This window comes from Dreissena polymorpha, chromosome 4, assembly GCF_020536995.1.
Source record: "Dreissena polymorpha isolate Duluth1 chromosome 4, UMN_Dpol_1.0, whole genome shotgun sequence".
Lineage (NCBI taxonomy): Eukaryota > Metazoa > Mollusca > Bivalvia > Myida > Dreissenidae > Dreissena > Dreissena polymorpha.
In genome coordinates this window covers 37,318,165-37,343,917 of record NC_068358.1, presented here as the reverse complement: position 1 = coordinate 37,343,917, position 25,753 = coordinate 37,318,165, and the positions used below count along the sequence as shown (strand labels likewise).

The 25,753-nt window shown below is 33.6% G+C and overlaps 1 protein-coding gene across 6 annotated transcripts in view; it reads left to right on the top strand.

The window, feature by feature from the left end:
- LOC127877698 (ras GTPase-activating-like protein IQGAP1) overlaps positions 1-8,271 on the top strand; it is a 112,382-nt gene extending 104,111 nt beyond the window's left edge. For all 6 annotated transcript variants that reach the window (XM_052423818.1, XM_052423820.1, XM_052423822.1 and 3 more), the window contains one exon: positions 4,299-8,271. In XM_052423818.1, the coding sequence (XP_052279778.1) occupies positions 4,299-4,418 (120 nt within the window). In that variant the 3' untranslated portion in view covers positions 4,419-8,271. The remainder of the gene's footprint in view (positions 1-4,298) is intronic.
- Positions 8,272-25,753: the final 17,482 nt, after the last annotated feature.

Genomic DNA, 25,753 nt, shown 5'->3' with positions numbered 1-25,753 from the left:
AATAATTGTAGCATGTACTGGTCATGTACGTAATTCCGGCCTGTACGTAAAAAATCGGCCACCTATGTAAAATCATTTTCATGATCTTAACGCACATATTTTGTTTTTATTAAGAAAAATCAACATGAAAACCATCCCTACTCTCAATATTGTGCAAATGTAAGAACCACATCACTGTAAACTTTTGTGTTAAAATGTCACAAATATAGCAGGAAATATTTGGCTCGTGGGGAAAGTGATGTCATAATTAGTTGCAACAATTATATTCATATAAGAAACAAATATATTTGATAAAATTATTTTTTATAAAAAAACTTAAATTAAAGTTTAACCAATTAATTGTACAATAAATTATATTCAAAACATAAAAATCAGAACCTAATGTCCTAAATATATTTTTTTAATATATGAATTACCTCCCTTTATAAGAATATTACTAGGTTACATGTTTTAATATTATATATAAGCGTTTACTAATAATCAACACTGAAGTCAACTTTTCAAACAAAATGTGTTTACTTTTTTAGCTATGTTTGAAAAAATTTATTAAACACATTAAAAATAAATATTTTTTAATGAATTAGCAGTTTCCCAATGTTTATATTTATTAAAATAGGTAGGGGGAGTAACTGGTATAATAATTTCGCATTTATTTTAAATTTCAAGTCAAAAAATTTAATAGTATAAACATTGATTAATACTCTGAAAGTTTGGACATTTGTAAAAAGATATTGCTTTGTAATTTTATCTGCAGATCAAACTGAAAAGTGGCCGATTTTTTGGTACATTTAACCTACGAAAATGGATAGTTTACATGTCATCATTTTCTGTTCATTAAGTAACATCCACCGATCTAATTCTATTTAAATTTTCATGCTAGGTGAGTTTTGAACCCAGGATTATATATGTGAAGTTTAGTTTCAACCAGTTGCCTAACACTAAAGATTTTTTTTAAATAGTCCCAAGAGTGGCCGGAATTACGTACATGACCAGTATATAAATGTAATGAAACAACAAATTGTATATTTGGTGATAAGTGGCATAACCAAGCCTACAAAGAATGTTGTTTGTTAGGAAACGTAATTCAGAAAACATTAATAGCATGTCAGCTTTTCAGTAGCATCAATAAACGTGACGTCATTAAGTTTCTACGATTGTTGTTTTCAATGAAAGTGACGTCATCTGCAAAATATTTATGAATGAAAACGACGTCATACGTTAGTACAATTCAATGACGTCACAAAATAGTGATCTTTGTACTAAGAAGGGCGGAGTATTGAAAAATATAGTTCACGTCCTAAAGCTTGAACCAAATCAATCAGAATCGTGTTAGAATCGAAATAATATTTTTCTATGATGGTTTGTTGTCGAATAACCCACAGTAAGTTGTATAGATGCGTGTTATCAAATCACTCGTGCTTCGCACTCGTGATTTAATTCCTACGCATCTATACTCTTACTGTGGGTTATTCGACAACAAACCATGATAGAAAAATATTATTTCTTAAATAACGCACAGTAAGTTGTATAGATGCGTGTTATCAAATCACTCGTGCTTCGCACTCGTGATTTAATTCCTACGCATCTATACTCCTTACTGTGGGTTATTCGACAACAAACCATGATAGAAAAATATTATTTCTTAAATAATGTCATAATAATGTCAATTATTATACTTTATATGGCCATTTATAGCTTGACTATTATATATGAAATATATATAGTGGAGCTATCCTACTCACCCCGGCGTGAGTGTTAGCGTGAGCGTGCAAATGTTTTCGTACCACCCCAAATGTTTCCTATGTCCCTTGACATATTGCTGTAATATTTTGCATACTTCTTTACCAACATGACCCCAAACTATAAACAAGAGCAGACAACTGTTTCAAGCATTTTGTAAGAATTATGGCCCTTTTTTTTTTACTTAAATATGCATATTATTGATAAATCTATGTTAAAGTTTGCGTACCACCTCAAATATTTTCAATGTCCTTTGACATTTTGCTTTCATATTTTGTATAACATGACCCCAACCTATAAACAAGAGTAGACATCTGTATCAAGCATTTTGTAACAATTATGGCCCTTTTTCCATTTACAAAATGCATATTACTTTAGTTACATTGACATAACTTCTTTATTTATGATCAGATTTTATTAAAACAACACTTACCTACATACCACAATGGATTCCACCCAAACAATACCCCACGAACTTACCTGAATACCATAATGGATTCCACCCAAACAATACCCCACGCCCCAACCCAGAATCCCTGCCCCCCCCCCCCCCCCCCCCCCTCCGACCCCCCCCCCCCCCTCCCGACCCCCCCCCCCCCCCAAATTTTTTTTTTTTTTTTTTTCCTTTTTTTTTTTTTTAGCTCAACTATTATATATGAAATATATAAAATGGAGCTATTCTACTCACCCCGGCGTCAGCGTGACCGTCTGCGTTAGCGTAAGTGTAACCATTAACGTCTGCCTTAGCGTGCAAATGTTAAAGTTTTCGTACTACCCCAAATATTTTCTTTGTCCCTTGACATATTGCTTTCATATTTTGCATACTTGTTTACCAACATGACCCCAACCTATAAACAATAGCAGACAACTATATCAAGCATTTTCTCATAATTATGGCTCCTTTTCCACTTAGAATATGCAGCAAATGTTTAAGTTTGCGTACTACCCCAACTATTTTCAATTTCCCTTGACATATTGCTTTCATATTCTGCATACTTGTTTACCAACCTTTAAACAAGAGCAGACAACTCTGTCAAGCATTTTGTCATAATTATGGCCCCTTTTCCACTTAGAATATGCTGCAAATGTTAAAGTTTGCGTACTACCCCAACTATTTTCAATGTCCCTTGACCTATTGCTTTCATATTTTGCATACTTGTTTACCAACATCAACCCAACCTATAAACAAGAGCAGACAACTCTATCAAGCATTTTGTCATAATTATTGCCCCTTTTATGCTTAGAATATGCATATTATTGATAAATCTATGTTAAACTTTGCGTACTACCCCAAATATTTCCTATATTCTTTGACATATTGCTTTTATATGTTGCATACTTGTTTACCAACATGACCCCAACCTATAAACAAGAGCAGACTACTGTAGCAAGCATTTTGACATAATTATGGCCCCTTTTACAATTAGATAATTGAACATTTTGCTTAAATTGCCATTACTTCTTTATTAATGATCACATTTTATTATTACTTTGACAAAACAACACTTACCTGAATACCACAATGGATTCCACCCAAACAATCCCCAACGCTCCTACCCAGAATCCCTCCCCCCCCCCCCCCCAATCCCCCCCCCAATTTTTTTTCTTTTTTAACATCATCGAATAAATTACCACACCCCACATTATACCCCCCCTAATACCCGCACTACCCCCCCCCCCCCCCCCCCCCCCCAAAAAAAAAAAAAATTTTTTTTTTTTCCTTATTTTATTTTTGAAACATCGCCTATATAATATTGAATATGAACAATTTCCCCATGATGGCTTATGTTATACTGTCAAGCACTCAAATAGTCGAGCGCGCTGTTCCCTGACAGCTCTTATTTAAAGATCATCTAATAAATGACCACACCCCACATTATACCCACCTCTCAACACCCCCCCTATCCCTCCCCACCCCCCGCCCCGAAAAAAAAAAATTCCCCACATTAAACCCCCCCCTCTCAACTCCCCCCCCCACCCCACCCAACCCAAAAAGAATATTTTTTGTCTTTGAAACATTGTTAAAAAAAATCAACCACAAATATTCATTTATTTTATTTTTGAAGGACCGTCCAAACTTCCCACCCATGCCTATTGCTATCAAACATGAAATAAAATCTTATTACTTTGTTTTATGTCTTTACAAATGTTCAATAGATTGTGGAAAATATACCTGAACTATTACCGGTACCTTGACCTTATTGAATAATTTAAACAATTACCCCATGATGGCTTACGTTATACTGTCAAGCACTCGAATAGTTGAGTGCGCTGTTCTCTGACAGCTCTTGTTATTTGACTGCTCTGTGATTACAATCAGCACATGACGATAAACCCTGCACTTATAATTTTTGCAAAGGGCTTGCAACAATGTCTTGGCCTTGAGTAATAATATAAAATGTTTGGCTCGCATATGCATAAAAAGTCATCCCAGATTAGCCTGTGCTGTCTGCAGTATAAACTTGCTTAGAATAGACTTCTTTTAAATGGAAACAACCATAAAAGCAGAACTACTAATTTCAATGACTTTAACTCAGTTTGGAACTCTATGTTTGTAGGACCTGCTACAACTGCAGTATGAGGGTGTAGCAGTCATGGAGATGTTTGGAAAGACGAAGATCAATGTCAACCTTCTGATCTTCCTCCTCAACAAGAAATTCTACAGCGGAAGCAAGTAGTACCTTCACAATCATGTCCAGGTTCCAATGAAAATGGATGTAATGAAGATTTGATATAAGACACTGAATTTTTTAATTATTACCAATTTTCCTGACTGTTGAGGAAAAATGTACCGGTAGTTTAAATTTTCATTATTGAATATTGATCATAAACTTATTTTGATGTTACTCTTTTTTGTTAGCTTCTTAATGTATTATATCCTAAGGCTTTAACTTAGTAAATGGCTAGTTTAAATAGAGTGAACCACATTTGTCATTTTGATATGACTTTAGATACATTTGTTACATGACTTGTTCTTAAAGTATAGCATAGATTTGGCTAACTGCTTTTAAGGATAGAAAAATCAAAAAAGCAATTTGGTAATAAAAGGGCATTTTTGCATTTGTAGTCTTGTGTACAGCTTGTTAGTCATTAATAATACTGAATAAAACTGAATATCTGAATTTCCTCTATTGTAGGTTCTTGAATTTCTTCAGATTTTGAATTTAAAACATTCTACAAACAGAAAAGGTTTTAAAATGGACATTTCATAGCAAAATGTCTTAAACATTGTCTGTATTGTGTTGTTTTTGCTCACTATTCTGTAGGATATAGTTATGTATTTTATATTATACACATATATTATACCATTTGGATGCCAGAAGCTATGTGTATCATAACATTCTAAAGCATAGCTTCAAAGATGGTTTGGTAGTTTGCTTTATGCCTAATATAATCCAATAGTATAACTATGGTCTTGTTTATCAAGAAATTAGTGAAAAAGTTGAATATTTGCTTATCATGATTTTATTGTTCTTACATTTACTTGTAAGAAAGAGGCAATAGTTAACATTTTATATTAGTTGATTATACTATACGTTACGTTATTATATAATAAATATCATATGGGAAATGATTTATATATTTCTATCCCTCAGTAAGAAGTATTGTCTTAATGTTTACATGTTCAATCTTTTGCTGTTGGTATTAAGAGGGCCAATATAAACAATAACATTCCTGTATGGACCAAATATTTTTGCTTTTTGATAAAACACATTATTTTTTATGCGAATTTCTTGACTGTTTGTCTTCCACTATTTTTAGCTCACCTGAGCACAACGTGCTCATGGTGAGCTTTTGTGATCGCCTTTTGTCCGTTGTTCGTTGTGCGACGTAAACATTTGCCTTGTTTACTCTCTAGAGGCCACATTTATCGTCCAATCTTCATGATATTTGGTCAGAAGATTGGTTTCAATGATATCTTGGATGAGTTCGAAAATGGTTACGTTTGCTTGAAAAACATGCCTGCCAAGGGGCGGGGCATTTTTCCTTATATGGCTATAGTAAAATCTTGTTAACACTCTAGAGGCCACATTTTTTGTCTGATCTTCATGAAACTTGGTCAGAAGATTCATCCCAATAATATCTTGGATGAGTTCGAAAATGATGCCGGTTGGTTGAAAAACATGGCCGCTAGGGGCGGGGCATTTTTCCTTAAATGGCTATAGTAAAACCTTGTTAACACTCTAGAGGCCACATTTATTTTCCGATCTTCATGAACCTTGCTCAGAAGATTTGTCCCACTGATATCTTTGATGAGTTCAAAAATGGTAATCTTTGCTTGAAAAACATGGCTGCCAAGTGGCGGGGCATTTTTCCTTATATGGCTTTATATGGCTTTAGTAAAATCTTGTTAACACTCTAGAGGCCAAATTTATTGTCCAATCTTAATGAAACTTGGTCAGAAGATTCTTTCCAATAATATCTTGGACGAGTTCGAAAATGATGCCGGTTGGTTAAAAAACATGGCCGCTTTGGGCGGGGCATTTTTCCTTAAATGGCTATAGTAAAAGCCTTGTTAACACTCTAAAGGCCACAATTATTGTCCAATCTTGATGAAATATGGTCAGAAGATTTGTCTGAATGATATCTTGGATGAGTTCGAAAATGGTTACGTTTGCTTGAATAACATGGCCGCCAAGGGGCGGGGCATTTTTCCTTATATGGCTATATAAGGCTACAGTAAAATCTTGTTAACACTCTAGAGGCCACATTTATAGTCCGATCTTCATGAAACTCGGTCAGAAGATTCATCCTTATAATATCTTGGACGAGTTTAAAAATGATTTCGGTTGGTAGAAAAACATGGCCACCACAGGGGCGGGGCTATTTTCCTTATATGGCTATAGTAAAACCTTGTTAACACTCTAGAGGTCACATTGATATTTCGATCATCATGAAACTTTGGATGAGTTTGAAAATGGTTTTGGTTGCTTTAAAAACATGGCCACCAGGGGCGGGGCATTTTTCCTTATATGGCTATAGTAAAACCTTGTTAACACTCTAGAGGCCACATTTATTGTCCAATCTTCATGAAATTTGGTCAGAAGATTGGTCTCAATGATATCTTGAATGAGTTCGAAAATAATTATGTTTGCTTGAAAAAAATGGCTTCCAAGGGGCGGGGCATTTTTTCTTTTATGGCTATAGTAAAATCTTGTTAACACTCTAGAGGCCACATTTACTGTCCGATCTTTATGAAACTTGGTCAGAAGATTCATCCTGATAATATCTTGGATGAGTCCAAAAATGATGCCGGTTGGTTGAAAACATGGCTGCCAGGGTGTGGGGCATTTTTCCTTATATGGCTATAGTAAAACCTTGGTAACACTCTAGAGGCCACATTTATTTTCCGATCTTCTTGAAACTTGGTCAGAAGATTTGTCCCAATAATATCTTGTTATCTCAGGTGAGCGACTTTGGGCCTTTTAGGCCCTCTTGTTTGTTAGTGCTGTACATGTTACCCCTATACTCATGTTGCTTGCTTTTATCTTGTTACTGTATGTTTGTTGCTTTTGACTGTTGAGCCTGTTTCAAGCTTGCCTTATGGAAATGTGCTTTCATGTTAAATATGTTTACCTTTAGCACTGGAAATGGTTTACTTTAATCATAATTATTGTTGATTTAACCAACAAGTGCTCCTAATATGTATCATGTTATCTTAAGAAAATTGTACAGCAGAGACACATAATATTAAAGAAGAGAAGATATACATGTATTGCACAAGTTTAATAATTTACTCTAGTCACATTTCTAGTATTTGCCGACCACTTCACGACTTTTGTTTTTTTCAACATATTTTAGAATCGTTTCAATTAAATGTCATCCTTTTACTATACTGCCTATATATTAAACTGTGTGTACATTTAGTTACTTTTTCTTGATCTGTCAAAGTCTTTTTAGATATGTGGCATTTATCTTATATTACAAAACAGTGTGTTCAAGTTGATGCAATACATATTTATTGTGGCCTTTGTTCAAACAAATCTGTAAATAAAGCCTTTTAAATAGATATCGTGCTTCACCTTGTATTAATTTATTATCATGTAGACTATAATGTACTGAATTCTTTGCTTTTCTTTTTCAAAGTGAATATTTCTCAAAATATTGTTACATATGAAACAACTTCGTAAAGTTGTCTGTTTTACTAGGGTAATACTAGGGTAATACTAGTTGTTAGAATTATACTTGCTTTTAATGAATCTCTCTGGCTCTCTAAGAAAACCATCTTAATGCATGTGCCTAAAGTGTCGTCCCAGATAAGCATGTGCAGTCCAGTTGATTTGTATAGACAAAGAATGAATAAAGTTGTTAAAGGAAATTGCCAAAAAATTGTTCATTTTTTATATCAAATGGCCATGCTTAATTGTGCACTATAAAAATGCATCAAACTTCATGTTTCTGTAGCATGTGTTAAAACAAAACAATTTTATAACATATTTATCATAATAAGTACATTATTAATACATTCTTGTTACATGTTAAGATGCATGTATAATTACAAACTGTTTAATAAACCATATTTAAACAAAACATTTCTTATTTACAATATGGTCTAATATAAAAATACAACGAAGACAACATTTGTTTGTACCAAAACACAAAAATATGTACTAAAATAGGTTCTATTAATACACACACATGTACGTTTATTTAACAACACAAAACTATTATCAAGTCAAAAGGACACAAAGTATGTTTTTGTATAGTAGGTTCAATCGTTTTAATAGTTATGCTTGTACCCACTGACATTTTTATTCATCAAATTATAAACTTACAGAAACAGGAAATTTTCTTGGTAACATAGTAAAAATGTCATACAAATAATGTATGTTTTTTACGATACCGGTTTCTCAAGACGTAAGCGTGAAAGAAATTTAACTTCAAAGTGTATTTTAGAATCCTACCAGCACCAGTAAAATGTCAATACATTGGTTCTCTTATTTTTATCGATGAATCTGATGTCTCCACGGCTCCATGGATGACGTTGACGTCATGATAATATATTTATGCCCCCGGATCGAAAGATCGGGGGTATATTGTTTTTGGCCTGTATGTCATTGTATGTGTGTGTGTGTCCCAAAACTAACCAAAACTTTAACCTTGGTCATAACTTTTGCAATATTCAAGATAGCAACTTGATATTTGGCATGCATGTGTATCTCATGAAGCTGCACATTTTGAGTGGTGAAAGGTCAAGGTCATCCTTCAAGGTCAAAGGACAAAAAAAAACAAATTCAAAAACTTTAACTAAAACTTTAACCTTCTTCATAACTTTTGCAAATCATGCATGTGTATCTCGTGGAGCTGCAAATTTTGAGTGGTGAAAGGTCAAGGTCATCCTTCAAGGTCAACTTTATGGCTTCAAAGCGGCGCAATAGGGAGCATTGTGTTTCTGACAAACACATCTTTTGTTTTCTTGTATACCTAATGATAAAATATGACATTTCTGCAGTGAAATAAAAGCAGTGAAAATAACACAATTGTTCGGAATTCAGAATACCTTTTTCTATTTTTAGATTATCATATCAAGATGTACTTCTCTTGTTTATATCCTTGTTTGTATTTTTTCTATGATCATGAGTGAAACAAAATCGATATTCCATCGAATCCAACACGTTTTATTTTAGTTTTATGGGGTTTTTTTACCGTTTATTTACATTGTAAAAGAGTTTAACTGAACAATTTCCTTGGAATAATGACGTAATTTTGTCAAAAAAATGACGTAATTTCGTAAAAAAATGACGTCATATCAAAGTATTGAGGCACGCCACGGGAGAAACTCCGAGATAGGGTAACTTGAGCAACAGGGAAACAGCTGTTAATTATTTTCTTGAAAAAGGGGAATAAAAGAAACAGAAAATTTGTTCATGTCAGTGTAAGATCGTATGTTATTTCAGTCGTGATCATAGAAAAAAGACATTTTCACTCGTGGCTGCGAAAAAAATATATTTTCTATGATCACTCGTTAAATAACAAACGATCTTACACTGACATGACCAAATATCCTCTATTTATTTTATGCTTTCCGGTGGTTTATAGAGAAATATCAGTGAATTAAAACTGATAATTTCACAGTTTCAAATCGATAATTTTCACTGTTTACTGTGAAATGACGTCATTTTTTACGAAATGACGTCATTATCGCAGCGAAATTCTTTAGTTAAACTCTTTAACAATGTATATACAGTAAGCTGTAAAAAAAAGCATAAAATAAAAAGAAAATTTGTTGGATTCGGTGGAATATCAATGTTAATTCACTTGTGATCATAGAAAAAAAATATTTTCACTCGTGGTTATGATCACTCGTGAATTAAAATCGTTAATCCACCGAATCAAACAAATATCCTATATGTTATGATTCGTTAACGTCACTATAAGATCATGGGAACGTCTTTTCAAAAAGCTAAACTAAGCATAGTTAAATTGTGTGTGTTTCATTCAGTAGCGTTTAAATTACCTAAAATATTATCAAAGATCGTGTTTGAATTTGACTATCTTTTTATGATGATGTTTTGTTGAATAATTCTCGGTAAGGAGTATATAACGGAAAAAAATATTTCTTGAACAGCACATCTGAGATGAACAATTATAATATATTATGTTTAATTATCTTCATACATCAGTTTGCGTCGACCTGAAACTTAAGTGCCTTGTTTATATCGGGTTATTGGTTATTAATATTTTCCATGTTTTTGTTGTACCACGTATAAATAGTAAAGCACTATACATCATTTCTGGTGAAAAGAATCAGATTTTTCCCAATTGAAATTGTATACAAAGAAGAAGAGGATTTTTGACAGGAAATCATCAAAACAGCTAAAAACGTATTTTATACAAATATGAAGTTCAAGTCATCGAGACGTCATTATAAACACGTGAAAACGTCATAAAGCATATTCATCCTTCAAAAAAGGTTAAGTTGTAACAATTATATTAAACTAGTTATGTTAATATGAGGGCGTACATATATGATAAACAGGAAACATGTTACTTCCCTTCTGCAATATATCAAGCTTGGCCCAAAAATAGCTCGACTAAGCCTCATCTGATATATTACGAAACGATTGTGCAGTAAACTGATAATCTCTATATATCAGCCGGCTCAATTTGAGTGACGTAAGAACTTTACGACGTTGAGAAAATGCATGTTTAATAGTAAGTAATTGATGTCATAGAAACTTGCAATAAAGCCGATTTACCCAGGAAAATAGTTCAATAGCCACAACATATTCATGAATGAAATAAATATTACTCCAAATATTAAGATCGGTCATAATATCATTTTAGAAGTAATACGTTTTATATATTCCTTTAAATAGTTGATTTAAGAATAGGCATTAAAATCAAAACATTAGGTTTGCACCATGAGATGTCGATGCAATATATCCTCGTAAAGTATAGTCGCAGCTGACGAGGCACGATATGGCTTAAATGATACTGATAAAAATCGAATGTAAAGTGAAATTTTACGAAGAGTGATATTTTAAACATTGATTTTGACAATATTATTTTTGTAAAATCTGATTCCACGTTGTCCGAAAATTATACGTCATAGCTTGATGCTTGCCATTACGAATTTCACACTGTGAATGATTTCGCCTTCTTATAAATTGTTATAGCGAACGTCGCAAATTCTTTTGACAAGTTGCAGAATCGTCTAATACCCTACAGGAAACTACATTTCAAAATGAGCGCGCGCATCTTGTGTTTCGAAAGCTTCATGTTACGTGACAGTTTTCGGTATTAATTAAGAAATTGGAATGGAAAAAAAAATCAAATTTAGACTCCAAATAGCTTCATACAAAGAACCCATTAGATTTCCCGCTGCACAAAAATATTAAGATACAACTATGTGTGAAAAACATTTAATGCTATAAATGAAAAAGTGTAAAAAAGTAACAGTACTAAATAGTATTTATCGGATGAAAAAGTCAACATGACATTTTGAATATTGCGATGCATAATTATTACAGACCGTCTAGTAAAACATATTCAAACAATACATTTCCTGTTGTCAATAAGACTACGTGCTAAAAGTAGCATCATTTCCGAAATATGGTCAGATAGCCTTTATAATGTGACACGGCTAATGGAAACTTTTATCACCAGAGAAGGCTCTTTGTAAAGCGTACCTTCAATTAACAAGAAGCACTAGGTGTAAAATTCGAATGGACTTGATGTTAATGGACGGATGTGAGAAAGGGAAATATCCATTATCATTTGTTCCGAAGACATTATTTTGGACCAATACAACGGTTCACTGCGATTTATTTTTATTTTCGCATTTGCTAATGGTACTGATGTTGTAACAGTTTAGCACTGTTAAAGCAAACATACGCATTGTTTTAAAGGGGCCTTTTCACAGATTTTGGCATTTTTTTAACGTATTCATTAAATGCTTTATATTGATAAATGTAAACATTGGATCGTAAAAGCTCCAGTAAAAAATCAAGAAAAAAAATAAAAAAAGGAAAAGAACATTGCCCGGATCAGGTTTCGAACCAGTGACCCCTGGAGTCCTGCCAGAGTCCTGAAGTAAAAATGCTCTAGCCTACTGAGCTATTCCGCCGTGTCTACAGACATGACGTATTTTATACCTTATATAAGCAATCTTCGTAGTTTTACAAAATTTAACGACAAAAACAGAACTCTCCAAATTATTCAATCGTTTCGCGTTGCAACGCTTTATAACTTTTAGGTTTTAAAATCGTCAAAAGATGCATATAATGGCTATATTAGAGCATGGTTAATGTTCAGTATTACTGTTTCCTCACAAATATCATAACTAAAACGAAAACTTACGAATCTGAAACAACTTTTTTCAATTTTGTCAATTTACCAAAGCGTGAAAAGATCCCTTTAATAAACATATTACATAAAGCCTTAAAACAACTTGTTTGAATGGCAAACCTTAAAGTTTGCGCAAACCTCGTTTCGCATTAACTATGTTCGCAAATTAAACGGATCGAACACATAAAAAATATATATAGACAAGATTTTCGTTGAAATCAGATTCAAAAATCTAATATCAGCATCTTAGATATATTGTAAAAAAGTATATTAACAGAACGCGGCCGCTTATCATAATGCATAGGTACAACTTTTAAAGTTTTCGTACAACCCCAAATATTTTCTTTGTCCCTTCACATATTGCTTTCATATTTTGCATACTTGGTTACCAACATGACCCCAACCTATCAACAAGAACAGACAACTCTATCAAGAACGTTTTCATAATTATGGCCTCTTTTCCACTTAGAATATGCAGCAAATGTTAACGTTTTCGTACTACCCCATTTATTTTCATTGTCCCTTGACATATTGCTTTTATATTTTGCATACTTGCTAACCAACATCACCCCAACCTATAAACAAGAGCAGACAGCTCTATCAAGCATTTGTCATAATTATTGCCTCTTTTATACTTACATGTAGATTATGCATAATATTGATAAATCTATGTTAAAGTTTGCGTACTACCCAAAATATTTCCTATATCCTTTGACATATTGCTTTTATATGTTGCATACTTGTTTACCAACATGACCCCAACCTATTAACAAGAGCAGACCACGGTATCAAGCATTTTGACATAATTATGGCCACTTTACACTTAGATAATTGAACATTTTGCTTAAATTGCCATAACTTCTTTACTTATGATCACATTTTATTATTACTTTGACAAAACAACACTTACCTGAATATCACAATGGATTCCACCCAAACAATACCCCACGCCCCTAACCAGAATCCCTTCCCCCCCCCCCGACCCCCCCAATTTTTTTTAAACATCATCTAATAAATTACCACATCCACATTAAACCCCCTCTCAACCCCACCCCCCTACCCCCACCCACCCCCCCATTTTTTTTAAACATCATCTAATAAATGACCACACCCCACATGATATCCCCTCTCACCCCACCCCCACCCCCCCCCCCACCCCCCAAATTTTTTTATTTTTTTAAACATCATCTAATAAATTACCACACCCCACATTATACCCCCCTCTCACCCCCCCTACCCACCCCCCCCCCCCCCAGAAAAAAGATTTTTTTTTCCTTTTTTTATTTTTGAAAGATCGTCTAATAAACTATTGAATATGAACAATTTCCCCAAGATGGCTTACGTTATACTGTCAAGCACTCGAATAGTCGAGCGCGCTGTCCTCTGACAGTTCTTGTTATTTTTTGTATGGAAAATAAATAGAAAAGCAAAAGTGCATTTTGTCGCAATGGTCCGAAACAGGATACATTATTTTTTAATGTGTTTTTGTAGTATATTTCCGTGAAATATGTCAGTAAACCCCATTAGTCCATTAGCGTTTATTACCATTATAGACGGTAACATCACCTACCACTTTATATAATATACATTTTAGAAAGCAGTTAAACATGCACTTTTAAACAATTAGTATATTGTTATTTATAGTTATATTAGTAATGTTTACTGCCATGGTTATTGCGCGAGCCACTCCGTCTCATCATGCTTTTCACTCATGTATTAAACAATCAATAAATTCTGACGAGCTCCGGACAAATAGGTCCCGCCGCAAATGTGTTAAAATAATACGGGTAGATAAAAAAAAAGGGGCGCCTGTAATGTAATGAACTGCAAAATTGTACAATATTGGCATTGCGTTAAGGTGATTTCCACTTTAAAGGTGATGTTACCTAATTAAATGGTCTATCGCGCTTGTTTTCAATCAAAATGGCACAGGCAGTAAAATATAACGCGAAAAAAATCACTGTACTTGTAAGATGTGACGGAGCGTCGCGTGCAAGAACCTGGTCCCAAGTTATTATTCAAGGGTCAAGGTCAAATATATGTATATTCAACAGCATGGGTGAATTTTTCTATTACCTGTCATAAATAATCATTACAAGGAGGTGGAGATTCGAACCAGGTCAATAGATGAAATTACAGCCATAGAGCAACTGTCAAAGAACGACAATATTCTAAACCTTCAATCCACATAAAACGTAGACATAAAATGAACAAAAAAATGAAAATAAAATGAATAAAATTATGTTTATGTAGGATCGTGTAGAAATTGAGGGTCATATAAAGCTTAGGTATATACTTTCCGTGAGGTTTCTTTACAAAAACCTTTAGTTGTTTCTTAGGATAAAAGTATTGAATTTACCTCGTTCAGTATACTCATTTTGTAAACCTCAGACAGAGCACAAGCCAACTGCATTTTCCCTATCAGTTGCAATAGGTAGCATAAACTCTTGTGAATATTATTACATGAAAACAGTTGTTTGACATAAACCTATACTATTATGTTATGATGCTAGCAATGAGGTAATGAATATACATGAAAACTGCATATTATATATTATGTTCCGTCGTACAGAATACTCCTTTTTCATCGGCTCAGTCGGGTAACATGGCGACTGTGTATTTTCACATAAGGTGTGTAGCTTTTCTACTATGTTAGAAACATTAAATGACGTCATAGATGCAAACAAGAAGACGGTATAACATACAGAATATACAGCTTTGCTCCTGACATTACGTTGATAATGAAGAAAGAAGAACATCGGTAAGATAAATTCGTTACACGGCTTCTTTCTGACCCTGTCGTTGTTATTCAAGGTAGTTATATTGATCTCGAGCGGCGCTCTTGCCCAATATTTATGTAATCACACTGGAAGAGGTCATGTAACTGAAAAAAAAAACACGACAAAACATATAACATCACAGTATTGTGATCATTTTAAGATAACTATCACTCATTATTAAAACAATATTGATAAAGGCGTTAAATTTACATCCCTTGAAAAATGACTACGTTAACTGTTGCATACTTTTTGGAAGATGCCAAGATGCTCCAGGTGATCCAACGATCCCCGAATCCAGCTGGGCAATGGTTCAAATAATGTTTTTAAGTGGTTGGTTTATGAATCAATATTCTCCCATTGCTCCCATTAATTGAAGTGCACGTCAGCTCTTGAATACTCTCGTGTATGTCTGCACACGGAAATATGGATCTCTTAGAAAAACAGGTTTAACATTTGTAAGCTCAGGATTCATAATTATTTAACAAAACTCTATTTAAAACCGGTTTGATAGGTGGAGATGTTTGACTCAATGTTATCATTCAAATACATCGACTTACCTGGCTGCTTAAAATTCGTTGGAATGTACTTCCACGGATCTGAATCAATCCCTTCCTAGCTTTGATTTCTCGTTCGGTGAAGGCTCTTGACTTGACATCGTCTGAGGTCTTTTCGAGCTCCAGGTCACACCACAGTATTGAACAATTCTCTTGCCGTCCTCATAGCCCCAAATGTAGAGTGTTTTCAACCACATTGGAAGTGCCCTTGGAGATACTAGATGCACAACTAAGGAAATTAACAAGAGTTATAAAAATCCTTCTTAAAATAAACCTTGATTTAATATGTTTATTTCGTGACACACTTCTGAATACGATATCCTTCTTGCATATAAGACGGTACCATAAATAACATTAATGACCCTTTCTAGCAAACGATGTTGTTTATACGATGGAGCGTTTCAGTTTGTAAATGGATTTTTCATATTCCTCTTATTTCTAAGCCGTTTCTCTTTGAAATCCGCTTTCTTCGCCTTCAACACACCCCTTGTCATCCATAACTATTTTCCCTGGATAATATCTGCCTTCTACCCTGGAATAAACTTGTAATATTGCAATGTATTTTATAAAAACAATATATGTATTTTTAAAGAAATGTAGAAAAATTCATTATTATAATCACAAACAAATTGGGTGTAAAAGAACATTGAAATGCAATGTCAAATACCACTTACAGGTATTTAAAATAAAAGTTAAAAACCCTATTTGCATTCGATTTTATATTTGGTTATATCTAGACCTGTAATATATATGATGTTTTGTCATTTAATTAAAACATTCAACTTAATAGCATTCTTTTTAATAAGTTAACGTTGTTCACAAGTAGATTTGATGCTACATTTATTGTTAGATATTAAGTTGAGCGTATATTAAGTATTTGTAGTAAAGTATTTTTTTAACAGAGACACTGTAAGTAACGATTTACGATAAATAACTATGGATATTGTTATTCTCATTTTTTAATGTATACATTTTTGCAATCTGAAATGCATGAAAAAAATATTAATAAAATAATAAAATTAATTGTTTAAAGAAATTGAAGCGGTCAAAACATATTATTGCAAAAATAACATGTATTTTATTTATGAAAATTGATCATTTGTAATAATATATTGATACTAGTTATGATATTTTTTCGCAATTTCTAGCTTTAACGCACTATGTTTCGAAATAAAAACAAGCACAGGTTGTTTAATATTTCAAGTCACTGAATAAAAATAAAGGCTTATCCCCATTAGTTGTCGCTTCGAGATCCAAACAAAGTACAATTCATCTAAAACAGGCTATGCAAAAGGACATTGGATCCCCTGATTCTCATCAGCATACCTACATCTAAATCGACATCTTAATGGAGGTGTGAACTATGTTATTCTCATTTGTTAGCTTTTTCCAAGAACTATGTCGGCTCATCACATTAGTGTATTATCGTTGATTTTTATGGATGTGAGTATATAAGTTTATAAAAGGCGGTACCATGGCTTGGAAATCACATGAGCACAACGTAAAGATGGTAATTATTAAATTTGTATTATTAGTATTATTATTATTATTATTATTATTATTACTATTATTATTATTATAATAATTATTATTTTTATTATTATTATTTTTTTTTTATTATTATTATCAGTATCATTATCTATATCTTTGGGAGAGCAGATTACATTATAATATCATAGCGTCATTTTTTGTTTGTCAAATGACTTCGGATAACGATTTATTAGTCAAAAATGTATTTTAAACTTTTGTTTTGCGTTTCGCTTATTGGTATTTGATATAATATAAAAATATCTTCGTAACTGTGTACAACAAAAACGACCTGTTAACACTACTTTGTTTTAAATTTTTTCTTTAACCATTTATATATCCCTTTTCCCTATAGACTAGGAAAGTTATTTTACAATCCTTCAACAGTAACAGAATGAATATGAAACATATATTTCGTGTTTATTAAATGCAATGTTCTTAAATTAGCGGTCATTATTTCGCTGTGTGTTGTATAAAACATATATAGAAACTCACCATTGAATCAAATATGTAAACGATGCACTTTGTGACTTTTATAATTTCAACCTTATTACAATCCAGGACTCAGCCAAAAAAGGAGATTATTTTTTATTTGACACGTTTATTAACTTTGAGAATAAAGGGTAAAATATTCGTAACAAAGTCTCAGATCATGTCAAACAACACTTATTTGTACACTTATCTTAACAAACGACATAGAACAAAATGTCCGCTTACTTTAAAACGTTTATAATGTACAGGAAAAAGAATCTTTTTTCAGTTAATACATTTGAGTTCAGGTAAAAGGTTAAAGATTAAATCTTTATAACATATAATTTTGTTTAAATATTCTTTTTTTTTCAAAGTTCTCTTTGGTAGAACGATTGAATTCTGTATATATACCTTTTTTGTCAATCTTATACAGTCGATTCAAAATTACATGTGTATATTTGTCTAGTGCAATGTCCCAGCGTTTCGTATTTATTGATAATAGTTAAATTTGATTGATTATTTTTAGACATTTGATCTAAACATATGCAATAGAATAGCTTATAAACTAAATAATGTTACATTGAGATGTTATTTCTATTTATTGTCAGTTGCAAAAGTAACAGTAAACTTGTTTAACATACGTCACTTCATCGCAATACATTTGTACTGACATACCTTTGAAAGAAAAAAACTAAAGATGCTGATTTAGTATTTCAAATCTTGTTGATGTATAGTTAAATAACCATACTACCAGTTGAATAAAACAATAGATGATTTGATATAAAGGATTATTCACAGGCCGTCAATTTTTCCCATAGCCGTTGAATGCGTTTATGTTCCTGATCAACATCGACGATTGTTAGAACTCTCAACCTCACGTACATTGTTTTATGCATTTATATTACCATGGTAACAAGAACATTCATGAGACGTTCAGATAATGAATAAGATTTACCTTAATTCGCATGCGTGGTAGAGGCGGATAAATTTTGTAAGTGCAAAAAAAGCAGAACAATGAAATTAAATATAGTCTTGTAGCTATTTTTTCTGATTAGTACTTTTAAATAAAGACGACCTATTCTTACACTTTATATGCGGTACAAATTATATGGGATGCAAAAAAGTAACAAAAGACGTAAGCGCAAGGCAAAGGTTCTCCTAAAATCGAAGACAGTGAAACGATGCGCGCGAACGTCCTTTCTCCAAAACATGAACTTATCCAAACAAACGAATAGGAATGCCAACAAAGCTGCAACGAATTAAGTGTATTATAGTGTATAATTACACACTATTGCTGAAAATGATAAGGGCCATGCTCTGTGCAAACGGGGTTTAATGCATTTGCGTAAAGTGTCGTGCCAGATTAGCATGTGTAGTCCACACAGGCTAATTAGGGACGAAACTTTCCGCCGAAACTGGATATTGTGTTAAGAAGAGACTCTCTTTAAACAGAAAATATCATTAAAGCGGAAAGTGTCGTCCCTGATTATCCTGTGCAGACTGCACAGGCTAGTCTGGGACGACACTTACCGCACATGCATTAAACCCCATTTTCGCAGAGCGCGGCTAGATATTATCTAACTATGACGCGCATTATCTAAACCGTGCTCAATACTGATGTAATTTTCAACTTGAAAATGATAAATGTAATGTTCAAAACTAATGGTTAGTATACGCTTTAAGTGGGTTTAACTCGAGGGTAAGACAGAAGTCTATTTTTGTACAAAACTATATTCGAGCGATATAATGCGGATATTAATTTCCTTATTCCCCGAGTTTCCAGTTGATTTGCACATTCCCCGAGTTTCCAGTGAGTATAACACGAATACTTTTGATGAGCGATTAATAGAATATGTGTGCCATAATAACAACACACATATATATATAAACTCGATGGGTAGTTCTTTACTCTTATTCAGTTGTTAACATAAAGTTTCCAAGTCCATATAATTCTTAAGAGTAGTTGTTAATGCAATATTTCCAAGTCCATTGAATTCTCCAAGTAACTAAAAATGTTTCCAGGGCATGACAAAATCAGCCAAACTCCACCCAGACAGGACCCCTGAATAAAAACCTCAAGCGTCTCTCCTATGTGTTAAATCCTTATTGTTCTTAGTGTCCAAAACGCTTTGCTTATATACATGTATCGTTACATAAACATGTCAACTTGATGGGTCAAACCAATTTGTTGAAATGCATATACGGGCGTATTCTCATTTGTTAATTGCACCGACACGAAAACAAACATCTATTAACCTAGTAATCCTGTAATGATCTACAATTTAAACGGACTGAACCCATGCGTCTACTGTCAACAAACTAATGAGTTCCGGCCATACTGACGTAAACCAGGGCATGCTTTATTATCAAATATACATCAATTATGCGACACACTTCATTTTCATCAAAGAATGATTTTATATTTTATGATTTAAACTCTTTAGAAAGATCAAATCCTGAAATACAATGTGTCTTACAATATCATGTATCAATGTTTTTGCCGAGAAAATAAGTGTGGGCAATGTTATACAATGTAAATGTCAATCACAATGGACTGGAACTACATAACAGGTCAAATGACGTTGATCGATTGTCCACGTTACACTGGAACATGCTTTGTTTGACCAGTGACCTCCTGCGCTGTCCATTCGAAGTAGGTGTTGCCCGAGTTGAATATGTTGCTGTTGCTGTCAAGTAGATGTCTTGGTTTGTTGTTTTCCGTCTATGTTGATTCATGGGTGATGTTGTCTACCACTGCCGCCGTGAAGAAGATCTATCTATCGCCAAGCTGTGTGGGTGAATCGCACGTGGTCGGTTGCACTAATCTGCGTACCAAGGTTCACATCTAGGCTGGATATGTCATTGTTTTTTCTTTTATTTTTGTCGTTAAACAAGCCGTCATCGCGTCGTTATTTCTGTTGTTGACTCCATCGTGACAGTGTCTCTGATCTGCGTACTGAGGCTTTATATTGTGTAGATGATATGGGTGTTGATGCGTACCGCGTTGCTTATCAATTGTGACATCTGTTAAAACCATTGTGATCACGTTGTTGTTTCTGTGGTTGTTGATTGTACTTTTGTTGTTGGTTCATTTGGTTGACATACTTATGAAGTTCATTAAAGCCCTAAGGATAGGTTATTGGCTGTTGCATATTGAAGCCTTCTCCGAGATGCTGCCGTGGCTAATGGTTTACGACCAGGCTGAAACGGAGTACCTGTCGACCAAGCTACTGAGTGGATAAACAGAATGTGTAAACCGACAGAGGTATACTTGGAATAACAAGACAGGACCGGGTAAGAGATAGTTTTTGTATTACGTGGTAAGTAAGATCTGAGGTTTCCAATAGAACCATGAATGATGCAGCTCTTTGGTTCATATGATATATTCGGTGTGCATGTAGAGACTGTTCTCAATAGCATATAAGGACGTTGCAACTAATGATATCATAGATTATTTATTAACCTGTGAAAGTCGAGGTAAAACATTACTCAAGGAATTTGTAGAGAAAGGCTGAAAGAGCAGCATGTTGAATTTTATGCTCCTATTCAAAAAGATACAAGCAAAAACATCGAATTTGCATGTCTCTATAATGAGACAGTCAGTTAAAAGAAGAAAGTGACAAATGTTTTAAAGGCTGACAGAAAGCTAATGCAGAGACTTTTGAACTCAGCTAATTCAGGGAGAGCCGTAGAAACAGCATCTGTACTAGAACATGAACTTTCTGATGTGGTATTATCATTTGCAAAGGCTAGTGGGAAAATGCATGAAACCCAGAAATCAAACTACTCCAAGTGCTTACAAAGAACACTGATATAGTGACGCCTTAAGTTGTTCCGACAACGACTGATGCAACATGTGCATGGACACGCGCTAATACAGAGTTTAGGTAAGCCTAAGGACTGTCAAACATTTGGACAATATGCAACTGTTTTTATAACATCTGTTTTAAGGAATTTCAGCGCAAACACTACCGAGTTGATGCGACTTTCGATCGATACTTTGGAAGTTTATCTATCAAAGAAGCAACGACAGTTTAGAGGAAAGGAAAGCGTCGACCTATTAGGAAGCTCATACCATGTCCAATCGTTCCTCTTCCGCAAATATGGGAACAGTATATCACACACGATGGCAATAAATAAGCCTTGGCTGAATTTCTCTCAAACGAATTGCTAAAACAATCAGAAAATCTTCCAGCAGGATCAGCTATATTTGTAGGAGGTGGATTTCCAGGTGGTGTTGATTCAAAGTCGAGTACTTTTGATGCGACAAATCTATGTGTAAATCATGAGGAGGCAGATACGCGGATGATATTGCACTCAAGGGATGCTATTGATAGAGGTTACAAGCGTTTAGAAGTATATTGTAGAGACACTGACGTTCTGCTCTTCTACATATACCATATTGGAGCTGACGCCGAGGTATATATGATATCTGGTACAGACAAACAAAGAAACATTTATCCTACGAACACAATATCTGAAAAACTAGGTGACACTGTCAGAAAGAACATTTTGGGGTTTCACGCATTGACAGGATGCGACACCGCTTCTGCTCTAAATGGAATCAGTAAGAAAATCTTCTGGGTGAAGTATATCCCATAAGCTGATACATTGTAGGGTGTTGGTAAAAATGGTGATGCTCTAGCAGTTTCTAAATTTGTGTGTGTGCTGTATGACTGCTGTCAGGACCACCCACCAAACATTGACATGTAGGTACCGGTTATTTTGGCAAGCAAGGATGAGTTTGGCTGTGTAACCCTCTACAAATGATGCGCTTGAACTTCACATTAAAAGGGCAAATTATCAGGAAAAGATATGGCTAAATGCCACAGATACGGATTTTCAGCCTGATGATTCGCTTGATACTGGCACATGGAAACTTGCAGAAAATTCATTGAAGCCCGTATTGATGAGGAAACCAAAAGTCCCTGCAGCATGTGTCCAGTTAGTATCATGTGGCTGTCAAACCAAGTGTAGAAAAGCACGATTTAAGTGCTATCGATCTGACCAAGGATGCTTGTTGGAATGCGCATGTGAAGCGAATGTCTGTTGAACGGCCATAATAATTCGTGTTTTGGAACAAAACTGTGAATTTATGTAACGTACGTTAAATAAAATATCACACAAGACCGACATTATCTTCAGCATGATGATACAGTAGGTCATAATAGTGCATTTAAGCCAGATAAACATTTGTTTTATTTTATAAATGATACTCCTAAGATTTTGAAATATATTTCTAAATAGGTCACTGTTTTTGGTAAAATAAAATTAGTTTTACATTATTCATATCTATAACAATTAATACTAATTTTGTGAAGTAAAAATAACTGATCTTGCATGAATATGGCATTATAGAACGTAAAGTATTAAGAACTTCATTAGAGTAAACTATTTGAGCTGAAATCTTTTATTTTAAATAGTATTTAGCATAATATGCATATAAAACAATATATATATATATATATATATATATATATATATATATATATATATATATATATTTAAAAATGAACATTGTTTTCTTTTAATTTAGGTAACGTAACTTACAAAGTTAGGAACATTCACTTAAAATACAACAGAGAAAAACTCTTTTTATCCTCAAAGTATCCATCTCTCATTGAAAAGTTACTTACAAATATATAATACATGGATCTTTGGTTGGTTTCAATATAAACTGCAATTTACGTCCTATACGGGTTATACAAGTGCACTTGAGGACCTTTGACCTACTTATGAAAAGCCACAATCAGTTAAAAAATGAAAAACCCTTCAAGTATCAGTTCAGGAGTAAAATCAGTAATAGAATATGATATTTCACAATTTTGGCAATTTTACCTCATTCTTTAAATCAAAATGCACTCACTGACCTTTTGACCAAATTACAGGGTCGTCAAGCATTCCAGAGGGTGACATCCCATCCAGATTAAAAAAAAAGTTATTTGCAATCATTATAACATAAAAGGAAGCCATGCCTAAGAATTGCCATTAGATGTCTGATTTTTGGAAATTTTAGGCCAAGTGTATCTTCAAACGAACAGAGTTGAAAACGTCTTTGCTCAGTGGCGTTAGATGTTGTGCATAGTTCACTCTGCTTTTTTTTCAATTTTCAGAACAACCTGACTTATAACCATAAGCAATCTCAGTTTTGATCATTTGGATCCCGATGTGTCGTTTAACATCATCTGCTACACGTTTCATTTTTTAAAGTCAAGTCGTTGTTTCTGGTATATTGATCTAGCTTATTGAGTGCTTCTGTTATAAGATTTTTTAACTTAAAGTAGACTTTTAATCACTTTCTTTTTGTTCCACTTAGTCGGTTGTTCATCTATTTGTGTATTCTTATTCTTTTTTCTTGTTTTCTCTTTGCCTTTAGCTTTGCTTCCAAACGTTCAATTCTATGAAGAAGGATGTTTTTAACTCATCTCAAATTGTTTCGAGCATCATTTTAAGACACTTGTCATCTTTTATATTCCATTTAAACGTGCTTCATTAATATCACTGAGCTGCTTTGAAACATCTGTATTGCTGTCAACCTGTAATCTTAAGCAAACTTATTTTGGGCTCTTTTTTCTGTTTGTCATGTTCAGGTTTAATTCTTTGAGAGTTTCCCTTGTTTGTTTCTTCAGGTGCATTTATGATTTTACATGTTTATTAACGCTGTTGATATATATTTACTTTTATTTACGCAAAATGCACACCTAGAGGGAATATGTAGTGTGTGCAGACTAACAATATAACCAATACAGATACCAAAATAGTGAATATACACATTGGACACCTAAAGGATAAATTATCAGATGGCTGCATTTCCATATCTCGAGAATGATTGCTAATCAACACCAGAACACACTCTTTTGCTTACCTTATGTGTCAAATTTCGGTCCGTTCCGTATGTATTCGTTTTGTGTCCGTTGCATACGTCATATTTACGTTGCACATGACTTTGCACACGGCCCAACAGATTTTGCACGTGTTACCGTTTGATATTTTGTTCTTTATACAAAATTAGTCTCCCGACCACTGCCGGAGGGGAGAGGTCGTAATTTCTTGCTGTCTCGGGCGGGGCCCGCTTTTATCTTGAATATTGTACTAACATTGGAAAACGTTGTGTTGAGTTTAAAGGGACTGTCAACCACGACGACGAAGAAAAGAAAAGTTGTAAAATACCGTATTTTTTACAATTATTAAATTGTATTGATTAAAATATCACGACTGGTATATTAATTAACTTGAAAAAAGTTATTAAGTATTCATATTTTCAGTATATTTGGTAATTAATTTTACTGTGTATGTCTACCAGGTAACTACAAGTTAACTATAAATCACGCCAGTAGATTGATCATCATCATCGACACGTGGTATACCCAGAAATGCAAATTGTGCATGCGTAGTGAATTGTATATATTATATATATATATAATGATCAATCCACTTGCGTTATTTATAGTTATGTCAACTATTTTCGCGATGTACTTTCGATTTCACATAACGAAGTTCTATTACCGAATATACTGAAAATATGAACTTTTTTCAAGTAATGCAATATACCAGTCGTGATATTTTAATCAATATAAACTAACAATTGTAAAAAATATGGTATTTTAGAATTTTTCTTTTTTTCGTCATTCGTGGTTGACAGTCCCTTTAAAAAGCAGAAATAAAACGTAAAGAAAACAGAATTGGACTCTGTCTACGTTTACATGTATTGTGTTTCTTCAACAAACTACTTCACAGTCATAAAATGCGTAATCAAAGTAAATGAAAATGAAAAATACGGAAATCTGGTTCGGTAATATATTTAAAAGAAGAAACAAAATATTATGATATATAACATAACGATTATAATCATGATGCGTCTCAATTAATTTCAAAGGTCAAATATTAAAA